The sequence below is a fragment of the Oncorhynchus masou genome, chromosome 24, assembly GCF_036934945.1.
Source record: "Oncorhynchus masou masou isolate Uvic2021 chromosome 24, UVic_Omas_1.1, whole genome shotgun sequence".
Classification (NCBI taxonomy): domain Eukaryota; kingdom Metazoa; phylum Chordata; class Actinopteri; order Salmoniformes; family Salmonidae; genus Oncorhynchus; species Oncorhynchus masou.
This window is the reverse complement of record NC_088235.1, coordinates 32,686,259-32,704,643: the sequence shown is the minus strand read 5'-3', so window position 1 is coordinate 32,704,643 and position 18,385 is coordinate 32,686,259. Positions and strand designations below refer to the sequence as shown.

General features: G+C 42.4%; 1 protein-coding gene across 2 annotated transcripts in view; it reads left to right on the top strand.

Moving 5' to 3' along the window:
* The window catches only part of LOC135512056 (adenosine kinase-like), a 296,146-nt gene that overhangs the window by 48,535 nt on the left and 229,226 nt on the right, over positions 1-18,385 (top strand). For both annotated transcript variants that reach the window (XM_064933668.1, XM_064933669.1), the window contains exon 4: positions 10,713-10,791. In XM_064933668.1, coding sequence (XP_064789740.1) covers positions 10,713-10,791 — 79 coding nt within the window. The remainder of the gene's footprint in view (positions 1-10,712; positions 10,792-18,385) is intronic.

Genomic DNA, 18,385 nt, shown 5'->3' with positions numbered 1-18,385 from the left:
TCTTGATATGTTCGTCAAAAGAGAGACCAGGGTCCAGAGTAACTCCGAGGACTGTACAACCATCAAGTTTAATTGTCAGATTCAACAGAAGATCTTTGTTTTTTGTGACCTAGAACATGCATCTCTATTTTGTCCGAGTTTAAAAGTAGAACATTTGCCGCCATCCACTTCCTTATGTCTGAAACGCATGCTTCCAGGGAGGGCAATTTTGGGGCTTCACCATGTTTCATCGACATGTACAGTGGTGTGTCATCCGCATAGCAGTGAAAGTTAATGTTTCCGAATGACGTCCTCAAGAGGTAAAATATATAGTGAAAACAATTAGTAGTCCTAAAACGGAACCTTGAGGAACACCGAAATGTACAGTTGATTTGTCAGAGGACAAACCATTCACAGAGACAAACCGATATCTTTCTGACAGATAAGATCTAAACCATGCCAGAACTTGTCCATGTAGACCAATTTTGGTTTCCAATCTCTCCAAAATTATGTAGTAAACGATGGCATCAAAAGCAGCACTAAGGTCTAGGAGTACGAGGACAGATGCAGAGCCTCGGTCTGACGCCATTAAAAGGTAATTTACCACCTTCAAAAGTGCAGTCTCAGTGCTATGAATGGGTCTAAAACCAGACTGAACCGTTTCGTATACATTGTTTGTCTTCAGGAAGGCAGTGAGTTGCTGCATAACAGCTTTTTCAAAAACAATTGAGAGGAATGGAAGATTCGATATAGGCCGATAGTTTATAAAAATATTTTCTGGGTCAGTGTTTGGATTTTTCAAGAGGCTTTATTACTGCCACTTTTAGTGAGTTTGGTACACATCAGGTGGATAGAGAGCCGTTTATTATGTTCAACATAGGAGCAGCTCTTACAGTAGTTTAGGGTCCAGTGTGGAACTTGACGGTTTAGAGGCCATGATTATTTTCATCAATTTGTCAAGAGATATAGTACTAAACTTGAGTGTCTCCCTTAATCCTAGGTCCTGGCAGAGTTGTGCAGACTCAGGACCACTGAGCTTTGGAGGAATACACAGATTTAAAGATGAATCTGTAATTTGCTTTCTAATGAGCATGATCTTTTCCTCAAAGAAGTTCATGAATTTATCACTGCTGAAGTGAAAGCCATCCTATCTTTTAGTTAGCTTTGCGACAGTATCAAAAATACATTTAGGATTGTTCTTATTTTCCTCAATTAAGTTGGAAAAATAGGATGATCGATCAGCAGTGAGGGCTCTTCAATACTGCACGGTACTGTCTTTCCAAGCTAGTCAGAAGACTTCCAGTTTGGTGTGGCGCCATTTCCGTTCCAATTTTCTGGAAGCTTGCTTCAGAGCTCAGGTATTTTCTGTATACCAGGGAACTAGTTTTTTATGACAAATGTTTTTAGGGGTGCAACTGCATCTAGGGTATTGCGCAAGGCCAAATTGAGTTCCTCAGTCAGGTGGTTAACTGATTTTTGTCCTCTGACATCCTTCGGTAGGTGGAGGGAGCCTGGAAGGGCATCTAGGATTCTTTCGGTTGTCCTAGAATTTATAGCATGACTTTTGATGATCCTTGGTTGGGGTCTGAGCAGATTATTTGTTGCAATTGCAAACGTAATAAAATGGTGGTCGATAGTCCAGGATTATGAGGGAAAACATTAAGATCCACAACATTTATTCCACGGGACAAAACTAGGTCCAGAGTATGACTATGGTAGTGAGTAGGTCCAGAGACTTGTTGGACAAAACCCACTGAGTCAATGATGGCTCCAAAAGCGGGTCTGTGGACTTTTCCATGTGAATATTAAAGTCACCAAAAATGTGAATATTATCTGCCATGACTACAAGGTCCAATAGGAATTCAGGGAACTCTGTGAGGAACGCTGTATATGGCCCAGGAGGTCTGTAAACAGTAGCTATAAAAAGTGATTGAGTAGGCTGCATAGATTTCATGACTAAAAGCTCAAAAGACAAAAACATTTTTTTTGTAAATAGAAAATTTCAATCATATTAGGTCAAGGATGAGATGCAATATGGCAGTCGTGCCAAGATATCTCATCAGACACCTAGTGGAAGGGACTTCGTGCCTCTGAGTTTCTTTCCCCTGTTGCCTCCATCTTCCAAATCCCACCATCATCAGCCACCTCAGAGCGCAAATGGTCCCTGTTTGGGAACACACGCAACAGGCTGACCAATACAAGGGTTGAAAGGTGGTGGTTATCTGGGCAGATTTTAGGCTTTTGGAGCCTGACAATGAGCAACCCTCAACAAGATTGGAAAGTGACTGAAGATGAGGTCTCAGAGTCTGATGTTCAATATGTGGACATTGAGGAGGTACAGGGAGAAGACATGGAAGCCTGAGCGGAAGACACCAAGGCTTTAGTTTCTAGACTCATTTTATAGATGCATGTTGAAAATGTTTTTGGGAGATGCGATGGATCATTGGGGATCATTCAATATTCCCTTTAGTTGTAAAGTGAAATCATCCCATGTGAAGAGTCAACTCAAACCTCTTGATACTCCCCATCCCGGATCCGGGATCGTGAATAAAGCCTCAGGCTCATTAGCATAACGCAACGTTAACAATTTCTGAAAATCGCAAATAAAATGAAAATAATGGGCTTGCTCTCAAGCTTAGCCTTTTCTTAACCTCTTGAAACTCTGGGGGCGCTAATTTCATTTTTGGATGAAAAAACGTTCCCGTTTTAAACAAGATATTTTGTCACAAAAAGATGCTCGACTATGCATATAATTGATAGCTTTGGAAAGAAAACACTCTGACGTTTCCAGAACTGCAAAGATATTCTCTGTGCGTGCCCTAGAACGTGAGCTACAGGCAAAACCAAGATGAAACAGCATCCAGGAAATCAGCAGGATTTTTGAGGCTCCGTTTTCCATTGTCTCCTTATATGGCTGTGAATGCGAGAGGAATGAGCCTGCCCTTTCTGTCGTTTCCCCAAGGTGTCTGCAGCATTGTGACGTATTTGTAGGCATATCATTGGAAGATTGACCATAAGAGACCACATTTACCAGGTGTCCGCCCGGTGTCCTGCGCCGAAATTGGTGCGCAAACCTCAGCTGCAAGTATTTTTCCATGGAATTCAGAGAAGAAAGCAGGCTTCCACGAACGATATATCAATGAAGAGATATGTGATTACAAACAACGTTTGCCATGTTTTGGTCGATATTATGGAGTTAATTCGGAAAAAGTTTGACGTTGTTGGTGACTGAATTTTCGGTTCGTTTCAGTAGCCAAATGTGATGTACAAAACGGAGCGATTTCTCCTACACAAAGATTCTTTCAGGAAAAACTGAACATTTGCTATGTAACTGAGAGTCTCCTCATTGAAAACATCCGAAGCTCTTCAAAGGTAAATGATTTTATTTATTTGGTTATCTGGTTTTTGTGAAAATGTAGCTTGCTAAATGCTACTCAAAATGCTAAGCTAGCTTTGCATACTCTTACACAAATTAGTGAATTGCTATGGTTCAAAAGCATATTTTGAAAATCTGAGATGACAGTGTTGTTAAGAAAAGGATAAGCTTGAGAGCAGGCGCATTATTTTCATTTTATTTGCGATTTTCAGAAATCGTTAACGTTGCGTTATGCTAATGAGCCTGAGGCTTTAGTCACGATCCCGGATCCGGGATGGGGAGTATCAAGATTAACAACACTGTCATCTCAGATTTTCAAAATATGCTTTTGAACCATAACCTCTAGAGTTTCAAGAGGTTATTAAAGTTAAAATCATAACTAAATTGTTTTATTTTTTATTTCTATTGGAAGGATTTAATATTTTGCAATTATGTCTACTTCTGATAAGGTAAAAGGTTTCTGTCTCCATATGATGTGGTAAATACTGTATATGCAATGCCAAATAAATCTACTTTTTGAAATGGTATTAATATCAATTTGCATATTCCCTTTTAATTCCCACGTAACGTTTCCACCTCTGAATATTCCCCAAAATGTGCAAGTACAAGTAACTATGATAAACCCAAGGGAAATTCTTCAGTTGATTTGCATAGTGATTGACTGTTTACTCCACAGTCCCAAAGCATTCGCTCTTAATAGCTTATGAAATATGGTCTCTTGATAGTCAGGTTATTGCTCCTTGAAATTCATGCTTATGTCAAAGCTGACACTTTGCAATTGGATTTTAATCTTACTTGGGTTTTTAGAAACATGAAAGAATCACACAATGGCATATCTGCCAAATACATTTAGAAAACTGTTGATTTATTGTGGGCTGTGGCTTGATTTGAGTACAATTGGACTGTTTAGGTTTAATTCATATTAAAGCTGACCTGATTTAGTCGACTGGTCCATTGTTTGGTCAATAGACTGTTGGTCGACTGAGATTCTTTAGTCGAGCAGTCACAAATATATTATTTTATGGTTGTCAAGATGCCTGTCTCAGTGGTCTAATCCATTTCGGAGGCCACAGGGATGGCACATTCCATCACTCTTAAGACGTGATACTGAAATTGTATATGGTTATATTATGTACGAGCAATGGTGCAACACTAATAAATCAAATATTTTATAACGTGCTTTCTCCCGCGTTGTATACGGTCGTTGTCTGTGGTTTTGTAACAATTTTCAGTGCGCTGTAGAATTGGCGCCTTTCCCTATGTTGCTATGTGCATAATAAAGTTAACCAGCTTATTTGGATTCAGAACAATGCAACAGAGGCAGCAGAAATGAGGGAACAGCCCTTGCCTTAACCTGGTTAGAGCGTTGGCGGCAGGGAGCCTAGTGGTTAGAGCGTTGGCGGTAGGGAGCCTCGTGGTTAGAGCGTTGGCGGTAGGGAGCCTCGTGGTTAGAGCGTTGGTGGCAGGGAGCCTCGTGGTTAGAGCGTTGGCGGTAGGGAGCCTCGTGGTTAGAGCGTTGGCGGCAGGGAGCCTAGTGGTTAGAGCGTTGGCGGTAGGGAGCCTCGTGGTTAGAGCGTTGGCGGCAGGGAAGCCTAGTGGTTAGAGCGTTGGCGGCAGGGAGCCTAGTGGTTAGAGCGTTGGCGGCAGGGAGCCTAGTGGTTAGAGCGTTGGCGGCAGGGAGCCTAGTGGTTAGAGCGTTGGCGGCAGGGAGCCTAGTGGTTAGAGCGTTGGCGGCAGGGAGCCTAGTGGTTAGAGCGTTGGCGGCAGGGAGCCTAGTGGTTAGAGCGTTGGCGGCAGGGAGCCTAGTGGTTAGAGCGTTGGCGGCAGGGAGCCTAGTGGTTAGAGCGTTGGCGGCAGGGAGCCTAGTGGTTAGAGCGTTGGCGGCAGGGAGCCTAGTGGTTAGAGCGTTGGCGGCAGGGAGCCTAGTGGTTAGAGCGTTGGCGGCAGGGAGCCTAGTGGTTAGAGCGTTGGCGGCAGGGAGCCTAGTGGTTAGAGCGTTGGCGGCAGGGAGCCTAGTGGTTAGAGCGTTGGCGGCAGGGAGCCTAGTGGTTAGAGCGTTGGCGGCAGGGAGCCTAGTGGTTAGAGCGTTGGCGGCAGGGAGCCTAGTGGTTAGAGCGTTGGCGGCAGGGAGCCTAGTGGTTAGAGCGTTGGCGGCAGGGAGCCTAGTGGTTAGAGCGTTGGCGGCAGGGAGCCTAGTGGTTAGAGCGTTGGGCCAGCATCTGAAGGCTTGGTGGATCGAATCCCCAGCTGACAAGGTAAAACTCTGTCGCTCTGCTCCTGAACAAAGCAGTTAACCCACTGTTCCTAGGCTGTCATTTTAAGAATTTGTTCTTAACTGACCTGCCGAGTTAAATAAAAATAAAAAAATCAAATAATCAATGGCCTAACTGTTAAATGTGCCTGGCTTTATAAGTCATCCGTGTATATGTATGAGTGTATATGTAAAGAAATTAGACAGATCTAGCTTCTGTTGCATGTATGTATTTATTTTATTTCAACTTGTTCTCCATTATTTCGTGATATCCATTTGGTAGTTAGTCTTGTCCCATCGTTGCAACTCCCATACAGACTCGGGAGACCCGGATGATAATAAGTCATGTCGTTATCATTACTTGGCTTTGTATAGTATCCTTGTATAACCACCATCGAGCTGTAGACCTAAGTGTCTTGTTTAGTCTTAATACCATATCTTAGGCCTGTATTTCAATATATAGGCTAATGAATCTATCATTCATTTGCTCATGCCATCACACAGCACATGAGACATTCATGCTTTGAAATGGAATCGAGCATTTTAGTTTTCCAATGAAATAACAAAGGGAGCTTTGAATAATTAGCCTAAACAATAAATAAACCGCAATTAACGAATGCGTGCAACTGTTTTTAGTCTGCTGTAATAAAGGCAATCTTTTTTCCCCATTTAGAACGGACCCTCTGGTACTTATTTAGTGTTTACACTTCCAAATGGTCAAAAACAATAATATTGTAGTCTAACAGCAACTGTTTGATCTTGATCTCCAGTAGTTACCACAACTTAGTCAAATGTCTTCCACAGATCTGACCCCTTTCTCTCCTGAGCAACCAGTTAACATTCACACGTTTCGAGATAATTGTTCACGTCCACAGCATCCGTTTTGTTGTCACACGTTACTGTCCAGAGTTTGTTATAACCAGTTTATTGATGTGATTAAGATATGGCCAGACCTATACAGTGGTTCCTCCTTTTAAAAGTTGCGTCATTCTGTGGCACACCTTGCGTGCTGCCGCAGCATTCTGTGGCACATCATTTAATTCTCTGCCATTTTTTCTATTAATGCAAGTTATTGCTAGTTTGACCACCAGAGGGCATCTTTGAGAAGCATTTGATTGTATTGTCATTACCAGAGAATTTAAAACCTTTTTTGTAATAACATAGTATATGGTATTGATTTTAAGAAATTTGGCTTAATTAATTTGACTTAATATTATGGTGTGTCTAATGAGAGGAAAATGAAACCCTCACGGTTTCCATTAAGATGGAATGGAAAATATGGCGATGTACAACATGACGGTTGGGAGTAGGCTACAGGAATTGGAGGATTATAAATTGTTTGCCTTCTTTAGAAAACTTTGTTCCGATATTTCTGTAAATCTGATATTTATTCCCCAAGTAATTTGTTATGGATTTATAACTAAATCAACATCTGCATTTTGAAAGTCCCATGTTAACTACAGTATGTATTGTAGACTGCACAGTCGCCTAATAAATACTGTTCATAAAATGATAAAAAAATACACTTTCAAAATGCAGATGTTGCAATTTAGCTGGTGCATTGATCGGTAAGCTGATGCTTAAAGTTAGTGAGGGAGATATAAGGCTTCAGTGATTTTTGCAATTCGTTCCAGTCATTGGCAACAGAGAACTGGAAGGATAGGCGGCCAAATGGGGAGTTGGCTTTGGGGATGACCAGTGATATATATATATATATATATACCTGCTGGAGCGCGTGCTACGGGTGGGTGCTGCTATAGTGAGCTGAGATAAGGCGGAGCTTTACCTAGCATAGACTTATAGATGACCTGGAGCCAGTGGGTTTGGCGACAAATATGTAGTGAGGGCCAGCCAATGAGAGCATACAGGTCGCAGCGGTGGATAGTATATGGGGCTTTGGTGACAAAATAGATGGCACTCTGTTAGACTGCATCCAATTTGTTAAGTAGAGTGTTGGAAGCTATTTTGTAAATGACATCGCCCAAGTCAAGGATTGGTAAGATAGTCAGTTTTACGAAGGTATGTTTGGCAGCATGAGTGAAGGATACTCTGTTGCGAAATAGGATGCTGATTCTAGATTTAATTTTGGATTGGAAATGCTTAATGTAAGTCTGGAAGGAAAGTTTACAGTCTAGCCGGACAACTAGGTATTTGTAGCTGTCCACATATTCTAAGTCAGAACCGCCCAGAGTAGTACTGCTAGATTGGGAGGGGAGGGGGTGGTGCAGACAGGGATCGGTTAAGAGCATGCATTTAGTTTTACTGGCTTTTTAAGAGCAGTTGGAGGCCACGGAAGGAGTGTTGAAATAAATAATTTGGTACAGTGTAAGAAACGTAATCTGAAATAGGGGGCATAATTCATGTTCAAAGTTACAACATAACATACATAGGCATTTCATCAATAAGACCTTTAGGAAATAATGTCTGGAGGGTGAAAATGCCAAAACATTTGGGCTGATTTTTCTTTTGTGGCTGGCAGTTGGTATGGACCAATTTATCTCGTAAATAAAACATGCCAGTGTTTCTTGACCGCATCTCCCACTTTTCACAAGTTCAAAGTATATGTAGTTGTGAACATGAGGGTCCTTTAGCTTTAGTGGGTTTTCTTTGTAGCAGTTCATCTTGTGTTTTCCCCTATGCTAAAGTAAGAGCTTCATTCACATATTGTGGAGAATAGCCTTTTCTTAACCTATTGCGCATCTCTGCTGCTTTTTCTAGATAGTCCTGAAAATGATTTGTTATAAGTTGGGGGGTTCACCTCGCTCAAGTTGGGGAGGGGGGTTCACACCTAGCTTGACTATTATAAAATTCTTTAGTAAAGGTTGAATAGTCAATTGTTCAGCTAATAGCCCATCCTGCTACGCTTGTGAAAAACGAAATACTTTTCCCCCTTTCCATGTTTAAGATTCCAATTGATAGTGTTTTTAGCCACAATTGGCCCAAACCCCAATTAATACATTTGGGCACAGTCGATAGCGTGCTGGACTTCGGGCTAGAATGTTGAAGGTTCGAAACCTGCTCCCTGCTTGCTATAATGAATGAGTTTGATAAACCTGGTATTGGATATGGTTGAAAAAAACTTGTTAAATAGCATTTAAAAAAAAAATTAACTTCATGACAAAAAAATATGCACTTTAATTTGTCTCTACATTGACTAACATATTCCTCTCAATTGTACATTTATTGCTTGACTCGTTATGACGTTATAACTACATACATTTGCTTCCCCGTAATGTTTGTCGGCCACCTTTGCTGAAATACAATTTGATTTGATGTCACCAGGGACGGGTGGCCCACGTCAAATTCGTCATTGGAACCACTCGATATGATTGGTCATATAAAAACCTTGGAACCCAAATGCATAATGAGTGCTCTAACTCCCCCTTGTGGTGTTCTGGGGCAATGAAGCCGTGACGCTGGGTACCTCCCGCGGTGTAAGCTCATGATATGCAACTTTTAAAGGAGGAACCGATGTAGGCGATGCTTACATGTTTCATGTAAAGAGCGCAAGGGTTGAGGAAATAGGGAATGTTTTTCATTAACAAATTAGGGATTTTGGTAACAGAACTTTTCATTCTGAAACAAGTAAAAAACAAAATGGCTGAAATGTTTTTGCTTCAGCACGGACAGAGCAAGAAATACTTGCTGTGCTGCAGTAGGGAGAAGAGCAATACAATGTCACACAGGCACTTGCTGTCATTTTTTAACACCGTGTGACCGTCGTGCTCATTCTTGAGTCATTTGTGTCTCAATTATTTGATCAAAGTGTGCTTAAAGCATCAGATAAACACTATATGTAGTGAATTTTTTTCAAACACATAGGGTGTGTCTCTATATATGGGAAATTAAAGTTTAAACATTTCGACCAATCAATTGGTCAAAAAACAGGACAACTCTTGGGTGACCAAGATTTTTTTTAGTTGGATAAAAATAACTTTCACAGCTCAACATGCCTTAATGAGTAAGTACAAACATATGTTGGGGTGAAAAAAAAACATTTCTGGCTTTTATCAAGCTGCCAGTTAAGTGACTGGCCCGCTTCTCAACTCTAACATTTGTGGTTAAGTATCTCAAATAACACAATCCAGCATTTTCTTTTGGTATTTTGTTTTTGCTTCTCAAGTTTATTTTCCTCTTCAGAACTTTCACCTGGGCATCACAATGCGAACAAGTAGAAAAATAATATTTTTTAAAGTTTATTATGTAAGACTGATATTACAATCACTTTAATAGCTATAAAATTCAGAACATGTGAGAGAGTATGCCTGATGACTCTGATATGCAAAGTGTTCTGTCATGCAGATAGTTTAACTTAAACAAGTCTCCCTTGGTCATTCCTAATTCCTCCTAAGACTTACATTTACATTACATTTAAGTCATTTAGCAGACGCTCTTATCCAGAGCGACTTAAGTTCCTTTTACACAATCCCTGACTCTATTCCACAGATCTTGTTAAATGCCTATTTGCAGTGACTTCATTTATTGTTCTTCATAAACACAAAATCCACAAAATGTTTTCAGTGATGTTTCTTTCAAGTGTTGACATCAGGCTTATAACAAGGCCCTATAAACATGGTTTTCCCATACTCGCTCTTCCTTCACCCATTGCCTCCAGGGGCCGTATTCATAAAGTGTCTGAGTAGGAGTGCTGATCTAGGATCAGGTCCCTTTTGTCCATGTAATCTTATTCATTATGTTCTAAAAGGTAAAACACCTACTTTGAGACTGTTTTTGAAGACAGGCCCACATTTGCACCCCCTTAGACCTTCAGAACAAAGTTTCTGAAAATAGGAGCACAACTCCTACTTTTTTATATGAAGTCAGTGTGGACAACCTAAAGATCCATCGTTGGATGGTTCTTACAACTGTCAGCTGTATTTGGCCACTGAACTAGGGTAAAGTCTGAAATGCTACCCTATTCCTTATGTACAGTAGTGCACTAAAATAATGCACTGCATGGTGAATAGGGTGTCTTTTCAGACAGAGGCCTTATATTAGCTCTGGCTTTGGGCAGTTTCCTGTTTACAAACACTGTGGTTTGTGGGTAACATGTCTACTATGAACAAGCCTATACTTACTGTGCCTTCCCTAATGTATCTTTTTCAGGTTTGACGAAATTACAAAGAAGAGCAAAGTTGAGTACCATGCAGGTGGCTCCACCCAAAACTCAGTGAAGATTGCCCAGGTTTGTCTTTTCTCTGGGCCTTTTCCTTTCCTGTGTGTGTGTGTGTGTGTGTGTGTTTGTGCGCTACAAATGGCACAATATTCCCTATGTAGTGCACTACTTTTGACCGGAGTCCTATGGGCCCTAGTCAAAGGTAGTGCACTATATAGGGACAGGGTGCCATTTGGGATGCATTCTGGTTCTCTGTGTTGTGAATTTACAGGAGTGTGCTTGTTGCAACCTTAGATTTGTCAGCCAGGCAGTGCTGGAAATGGAGAGAGTGGGATGCTGTAACAGTTAGTTGACATTAAAGTTTTAGGCACTGCAGATATATCAGACCTGCGACGAAGAGGAAACAGGGAGGTGGGGGGGGATTAATAATATTTTCAATGATCTATTTGACCTAATTTCCAGAGACATATCAAGCATCAATTAGGAAGAATTACATATCGATGCAATTAACATGCCACAACAAATTATATCAAACAAATGCTGATCTCCTCTCTGGCTGTTCCACAGATTCCAGCTTCAAAAAGAAAACCGGGGGATTGGCCCCAGAATCTAAAATAGCAATATTGACTGATGGGAAGATGATTTATTTTACGAATCCCATTTTCTATTCTGAATGCAATAAGTCTACATATTTGACATGCGCTGATTAGCTGTTGTTGATAAGCCTTTGGTCTGTTCACAAACAAAGAAGGAAATAAAACCACTCAGCTGGCAGAGATACTGCTGCTTCTAAAGAGAGAAGATGGGTGAAGGTGCTAATTGACAGAATGATGTGGGTCAGAGCCACCATTTACGTGTGTGCGTTTTGGTTTATTTTACCTTTGTTTATCCAGGTTAGTCTCATTGAGATGAAAATAGATTTTAAGAGGGACCTGGTCCAACCAAGACTGTTTGTGTGTTTTAGAGAGAGTGAGAGATGTGTGGGGGGGCGGCAAGCAGCATCTTCATGATGTAGAGACATTAAACATCCTTTTCAAAGAGAGATACCAGGAGAGAGTGGCAGCCAGAGGAAGAAACCGTGCAACAGTCGGGGGGAGAGAAAGCTGTGCACCTCCATCTCAAACTCTCTTAAATAATGAAGATCAGAAACATTTACCTCCCTCTCTAAAGACGTCTGCAGACACGGAGAGAGAGACACAAACTTCCAACTTTAGTTCATTTTTTAATTTTTTATTCTGCGCTCTATTTGGTTTGCCGCCTCCGTTTTTACCCTCTTGAGTGTTGTATTCAGTTTGACTCGATTACAACCTTGAAAATTCAGAGCCAGATATTTTCTTTAACACTGATTATTTCATGTCCTCACTTCATGTAGCAAGTTGGTTAGAAACCCATACATTCAGTTGGGTCTGGGATTCTGCAGTTAAGACCTAGACTAGACCTTGACAAGTAGCTAGTGTTCATGTTTTATTTAAGAAGACGTTGAGGGAACCACCTCAGGCCGTGCTCAAGCTCCCATGTGAAATCAGATGGAGAATGAGAATTGCACCGTTCACTGCCAACAACCAACGAACACTGAACAAAGCTTTTTTATGTTCTATTTTAATGCCTTTCAGAAAACGTTCACCGCTCATTTAAATTGACTTTATAAACACGGCATACCAGAACCTCGGTTTGTTTGAGGTGTTACCCTCATTTACAGTATTCGATGTCAGGAAGTAGTTTCTCCTAATACTGTATAATATGCCATTATAAAAATATATAATGTACACCCCCCAGCTTTCTACCAAGCAGTCTCAGAAAAAATATTATTTTATAACATTTACCTTGAAGAGTTGTTGGCTACTGCTTTTTCAATCCCTTACTTTCACAGGTGAGATGGTGGTGCTTCTTTAAACGGTTGTAACATCAAAACCGGGATGTATTGTGGGAGCAGAAACCTTCAAACACGATGATATGCACTGCAGCACTGAATCCACTTCAAAGGGCATCAGACAGACTAAATTAGATGCTTGTTCTGTTCTAGGGGAGGGCAGGCAGGTTCACTCAGGATTTCCATCACCACCACTGGAAGAGGGAGGGACGAGACAGAGGGACAAGACAGAGGGACTGAGAGGAATGTTCAGAGGATTTGCTGGTGAAATTGCTGCACACACAGGATGCTGGGAACCCTAGGTGTGGGGGCGGCTCAATGACTGGCTGTCAGCTATGGAATGCATCCCAAAATGGCACCAAATTCCCTATATAGTGCACTACTTTTGACCAGGCCCCATAGGGATCTGGTCAAAAGTAGTGCACTCTGTAGGGAATAGGATGCTATTTGGGACTTGGCCTACATCTACTGACAGCCAGTCATTGATCCGCCCCCACACCTAGGGTTTCCAGCATGTTGTGTGCAGCGACCGAAGCTGCTTCTCTCTTCCCCACACAGAAGCACCTGGTTCATTTGATGCTCTAATGAGTTAATTCAGGGTTTCCCAAACTCTGTCCTCGGGACCCCAAAGGGTGCACGTTTTGGTTTTTGTCCTAGCACTACATAGCTGACTTAAATAATAAACTAATCATCAATCTTTGATCATTTTAATTATTTCTGTGTCATCAGCATTTACATTTCTGTCATCAAGGAACAACCTCAGCCGGGAAGAGAACAGAATGAACAGACAATTTTTAGGCATAGGTAAAACCATAATTGAGCAAAGGGGGAAGCTACGCTAGCCTAGGATAGATCTGTTAGTTTTGTCCTCTTCCTGTAGCTGCCCACTCTCACTTCAAAGGCTGTTAGCTGGACTGCGTGTTAGTAGGTCATCAATTTAGGGATACAAACTTGTCACTTTTAAGAAATATCTGGGGGGGATGCAGATGTTTTCCCTGTTTGATCACTGCCTCTCCATCATGCACTCCATTCAACAAACTTTTTGTTTGACTGAAAAATTGGAATGCAACTCGAGGTATGCAAACGGTGTTAGAATTTTTTGCTGATGAGAAGCATCAATAATATACTTTTTTTTTTAAATATACATCTTTTAAAATTGTTATCAAGCTAACATTACCACCCACTTGCCTTAGCTAACTTCACCTGTCTGTGTGTAATAACACATGGAACACTTTATTTCAATGGCGAATGCGAGGGAGTAACTTTATAAACTTGGTTGCTTTATTATTAAAACTAGCATGGTAGTACAGGCAGGCAGCAGTGTATATTGGGGGCATGACATCCCAATACTCTTAACAATGATGATACCAATGATGTCACGATCGTTATAATGAATGTCGGACCAAGGCGCAGCTTATGTTGAGTTCCACAGAATATTTAATAGTGAAGCTTAGCCAAACAAACGAAACCAAAGTTACTTCCGGCGCCGACAGAGATGGCCGCCTCGCTTCGCGTTCCTAGGAAACTATGCAGTTTTTTGTTTTTTTTACGTGTTATTTCTTACATTAGTACCCCAGGTCATCTTAGGTTTCATTACATACAGCCGAGAAGAACTACTGTATATAAGATCAGCGTCAACTCACAATCAGTACGACCAAGAATATGTTTTTCGCGACGCGGATCCTGTGTTCTGCCTTACAAACAAGACAACGGAATGGATCGCATGCAGCGACCCAAAAAAAAACGACTCCGCCACGTTTCCCTCTTTTTCGGTCTTCTGGTCAGACTACGGAGACGGGCGCATCGTGCCCCACTTCCTAGCATTCTTCTTGCCAATGTCCAGTCTCTTGACAACAAGGTTGATGAAATCCGAGCAAGGGTAGCATTCCAGAGGGACATCAGAGACTGTACCGTTCTGTGCTTCACGGAAACATGGCTCACTGGAGAGACGCTCTCGGATGCGGTGCAGCCAGCGGGTTTCTCCACACACCGCGCCGACAGAAACAAACACCTTTCTGGTAAGAAGAGGGGTGGGGGTGTATGCCTTATGGCTAACGAGGCATGGTGCGATGAAAGAAACATACAGGAACTCAAATCCTTCTGTTCACCTGATTTAGAATTGCTCACAATCAAATGTAGACCGCATTATCTACCAAGAGAATTCTCTTCGATTATAATCACAGCCGTATATATCCCCCCCCAAGCAGACACATCGATGGCTCTGAACGAACTTTATTTAACTCTTTGCAAACTGGAAACCATTCATCCGGAGGCTGCATTCATTGCTGTTGGGGATTTTAACAAGGCTAATCTGAAAACAAGACTCCCTAAATTTTATCTGCATATCGAATGAGCAACCAGGGGCGGAAAAACCTTGGATCACTGTTACTCTAACTTCCTCGACGCATATAAGGCCCTGCCCCGCCCCCCTTTCGGAAAAGCTGACCACGACTCCATTTTGCTGATACCTGCCTACAGACAAAAGCTAAAAAAAGAAGCTCCCACGCTGAGGTCTGTCCAACGCTGGTCCGACCAAGCTGACTCCACACTCTAAGACTGCTTCCATCACATGGACTGTGACATGTTTCGTATTGCGTCAAATAACAACATTGACGAATACGCTGATTCGGTGTGCGAGTTCATTAGAACGTGCGTTGAAGATGTCGTTCCCATAGCAACGATTAAAACATTCCCTAACCAGAAACCTTGGATTGATGGCAGCGTTCGCGTGAAACTGAAAGCGCGAACCACTGCTTGCAATCAGGGCAAGGTGTCTGGTAACATGACTGAATACAAACAATGCAGCTATTCCCTCCGTAAGGCTATCAAACAAGCTAAGCGTCAGTACAGAGACAAAGTAGAATCCCAATTCAACGGCTCAGACACGAGGCATGTGGCAGGGTCTACAGTCAATCACGGACTACAGGAAGAAATCCAGCCCAGTCACGGACCAGGATGTCTTGCTCCCAGGCAGACTAAATAACTTCTTTGCTCGCTTTGAGGACAATACAGTGCCACTGACACTGCCTGCAACGGAAAAATGCGGTCTCTCCTTCACTGCAGCCGAGGTGAGTAAAACATTTAAACGTGTTAACCCTCGCAAGGCTGCAGGCCCAGACGGCATCCCCAACCGCGCCCTCAGAGCATGCGCAGACCAGCTGGCTGGTGTGTTTACGGACATATTCAATCAATCCCTATACCAGTCTGCTGTTCCCACATGCTTCAAGAGGGCCACCATTGTTCCTGTTCCCAAGAAAGCTAAGGTAACTGAGCTAAACGACTACCGCCCCATAGCACTCACTTCCGTCATCATGAAGTGCTTTGAGAGACTAGTCAAGGACCATATCACCTTTACATTTACATTACATTTAAGTCATTTAGCAGACGCTCACCTCCACCCTACCTGACACCCTAGACCCACTCCAATTTGCTTACCGCTCAAATAGGTCCACAGACGATGCAATCTCAACCACACTACACACTGCCCTAACCCATCTGGACAAGAGGAATACCTATGTGAGAATGCTGTTCATCGACTACAGCTCGGCATTCAACACCATAGTACCCTCCAAGCTCGAGACCCTGGGTCTCGACCCCGCCCTGTGCAACTGGGTACTGGACTTCTTGATGGGCGGCCCCCAGGTGGTGAGGGTAGGTAACATCTCCTCCCCGCTGATCCTCAACACTGGGGCCCCACAAGGGTGCGTTCTGAGCCCTCTCCTGTACTCCCTGTTCACCCACGACTGCGTGGCCACGCACGCCTCCAACTCAATCATCAAGTTTGCGGACGACACAACAGTGGTAGGCTTGATTACCAACAACGACGAGACAGCCTACAGGGAGGAGGTGAGGGCCCTTGGAGTGTGGTGTCAGGAAAATAACCTCACACTCAACGTCAACAAAACTAAGGAGATGATTGTGGACTTCAGGAAACAGCAGAGGGAACACCCCCCTATCCACATCGATGGAACAGTAGTGGAGAGAGTGGCAAGTTTTAAGTTCCTCAGCATACACATCACAGACAAACTGAATTGGTCCACTCACACAGACAGCATCGAGGCTGAAGAAATTCGGCTTGTCACCAAAAGCACTCACAAACTTCTACAGATGCACAATCGAGAGCATCCTGGCGGGCTGTATCACCGCCTGGTACGGCAACTGCTCCGCCCTCAACCGTAAGGCTCTCCAGAGGGTAGTGAGGTCTGCACAACGCATCACCGGGGGCAAACTACCTGCCCTCCAGGACACCTACACCACCCGATGTTACAGGAAGGCCATAAAGATCATCAAGGACATCAACTACCCGAGCCACTGCCTGTTCACCCCGCTATCATCCAGAAGGCGAGGTCCGTACAGGTGCATCAAAGCTGGGACCGAGAGACTGAAAAACAGCTTCTATCTCAAGGCCATCAGACTGTTAAACAGCCACCACTAACATTGAGTGGCTGCTACCAACACACTGACACTGACTCAACTCCAGCCACTTTAATAATGGGAATTGATGGGAAATGATGTAAATATATCACTAGCCACTTTAAACAATGCTACCTTATATAATGTTACTTACCCTACATTATTCATCTCATATGCATACGTATATACTGTACTCTATATCATCGACTGCATCCTTATGTAATACATGCATCACTAGCCACTTTAACTATGCCACTTTGTTTACATACTCATCTCATATGTATATACTGTACTCGATACCATCTACTGTATCTTGCCTATGCTGCTCTGTACCATCACTCATTCATATATCCTTATGTACATATTCTTTATCCCCTTACACTGTGTATAAGACAGTAGTTTAGGAATTGTTAGTTAGATTACTTGTTGGTTATTACTGCATTGTCGGAACTAGAAGCACAAGCATTTCGCTACACTCGCATTAACATCTGCTAACCATGTGTATGTGACAAATACATTTGATTTGATTTTTGACAACAGAGGTGCTGCATACACTTACTCAAAACAATATCCCATAACACACAGGTGGAAAAAATGCTACTTAAGTATCATCCCCAATTAGAAACGACAGCCAGCTGCCTCTAATTGGGAATCATACTAAAACACGAACATAGAAAAAAACTAACTAGAACCCCACATAGGAAATATAAACTAGACTAAACCCCTAGTCACGCCTTGACCTAATCTGCCATAGAAAATAAAGGCTTTCTAAGGTCAGGATGTGACAAATGAGCAAGTGGTGACCTGTTTGTGTAATGACCTTAAACAAACCCACATTCCCACACTGTGTGTGGCTATTCTCTAGTTATGTAGAACATTAGAAAATCAAAAGTAATTCTTATTATTATACTGTGTTATTGCCATAAGCAAAGACGGATGTTATTGCCAAATGCAAAGGCGGGCGGCAGGGTAGCCTAGTGGTTAGAGCGTTGGACTAGTAACTGGAAGGTTGCAAGTTCAAATCCCCGAGCTGACAAGGTACAAAATCTGTCGTTCTGCCCCTGAACAGGCAGTTAACCCACTGTTCCTAGGCAGTCATTGAAAATAAGAATTTGTTCTTAACTGACTTGCCTAGTAAAATAAAGGTAAAACAAAACAAACAAAAAAAAGATGGATGTCAAGGGAGTGCAGAAACCCTTCCCAATGTAAAAAACTAAATAAAAAGTAGACAAGGCAGATCATGAATTTTGCATCCTCTGCTGTAAGAATATCAACTATAGAAGCAAGAGCACACTGCCAAAAAAGAAAGTGCACACTATTTTGACAACACTGTGTGATGCCAGGGACACTGATGCCAATAACGCAAGGCCCTGAAAGGGT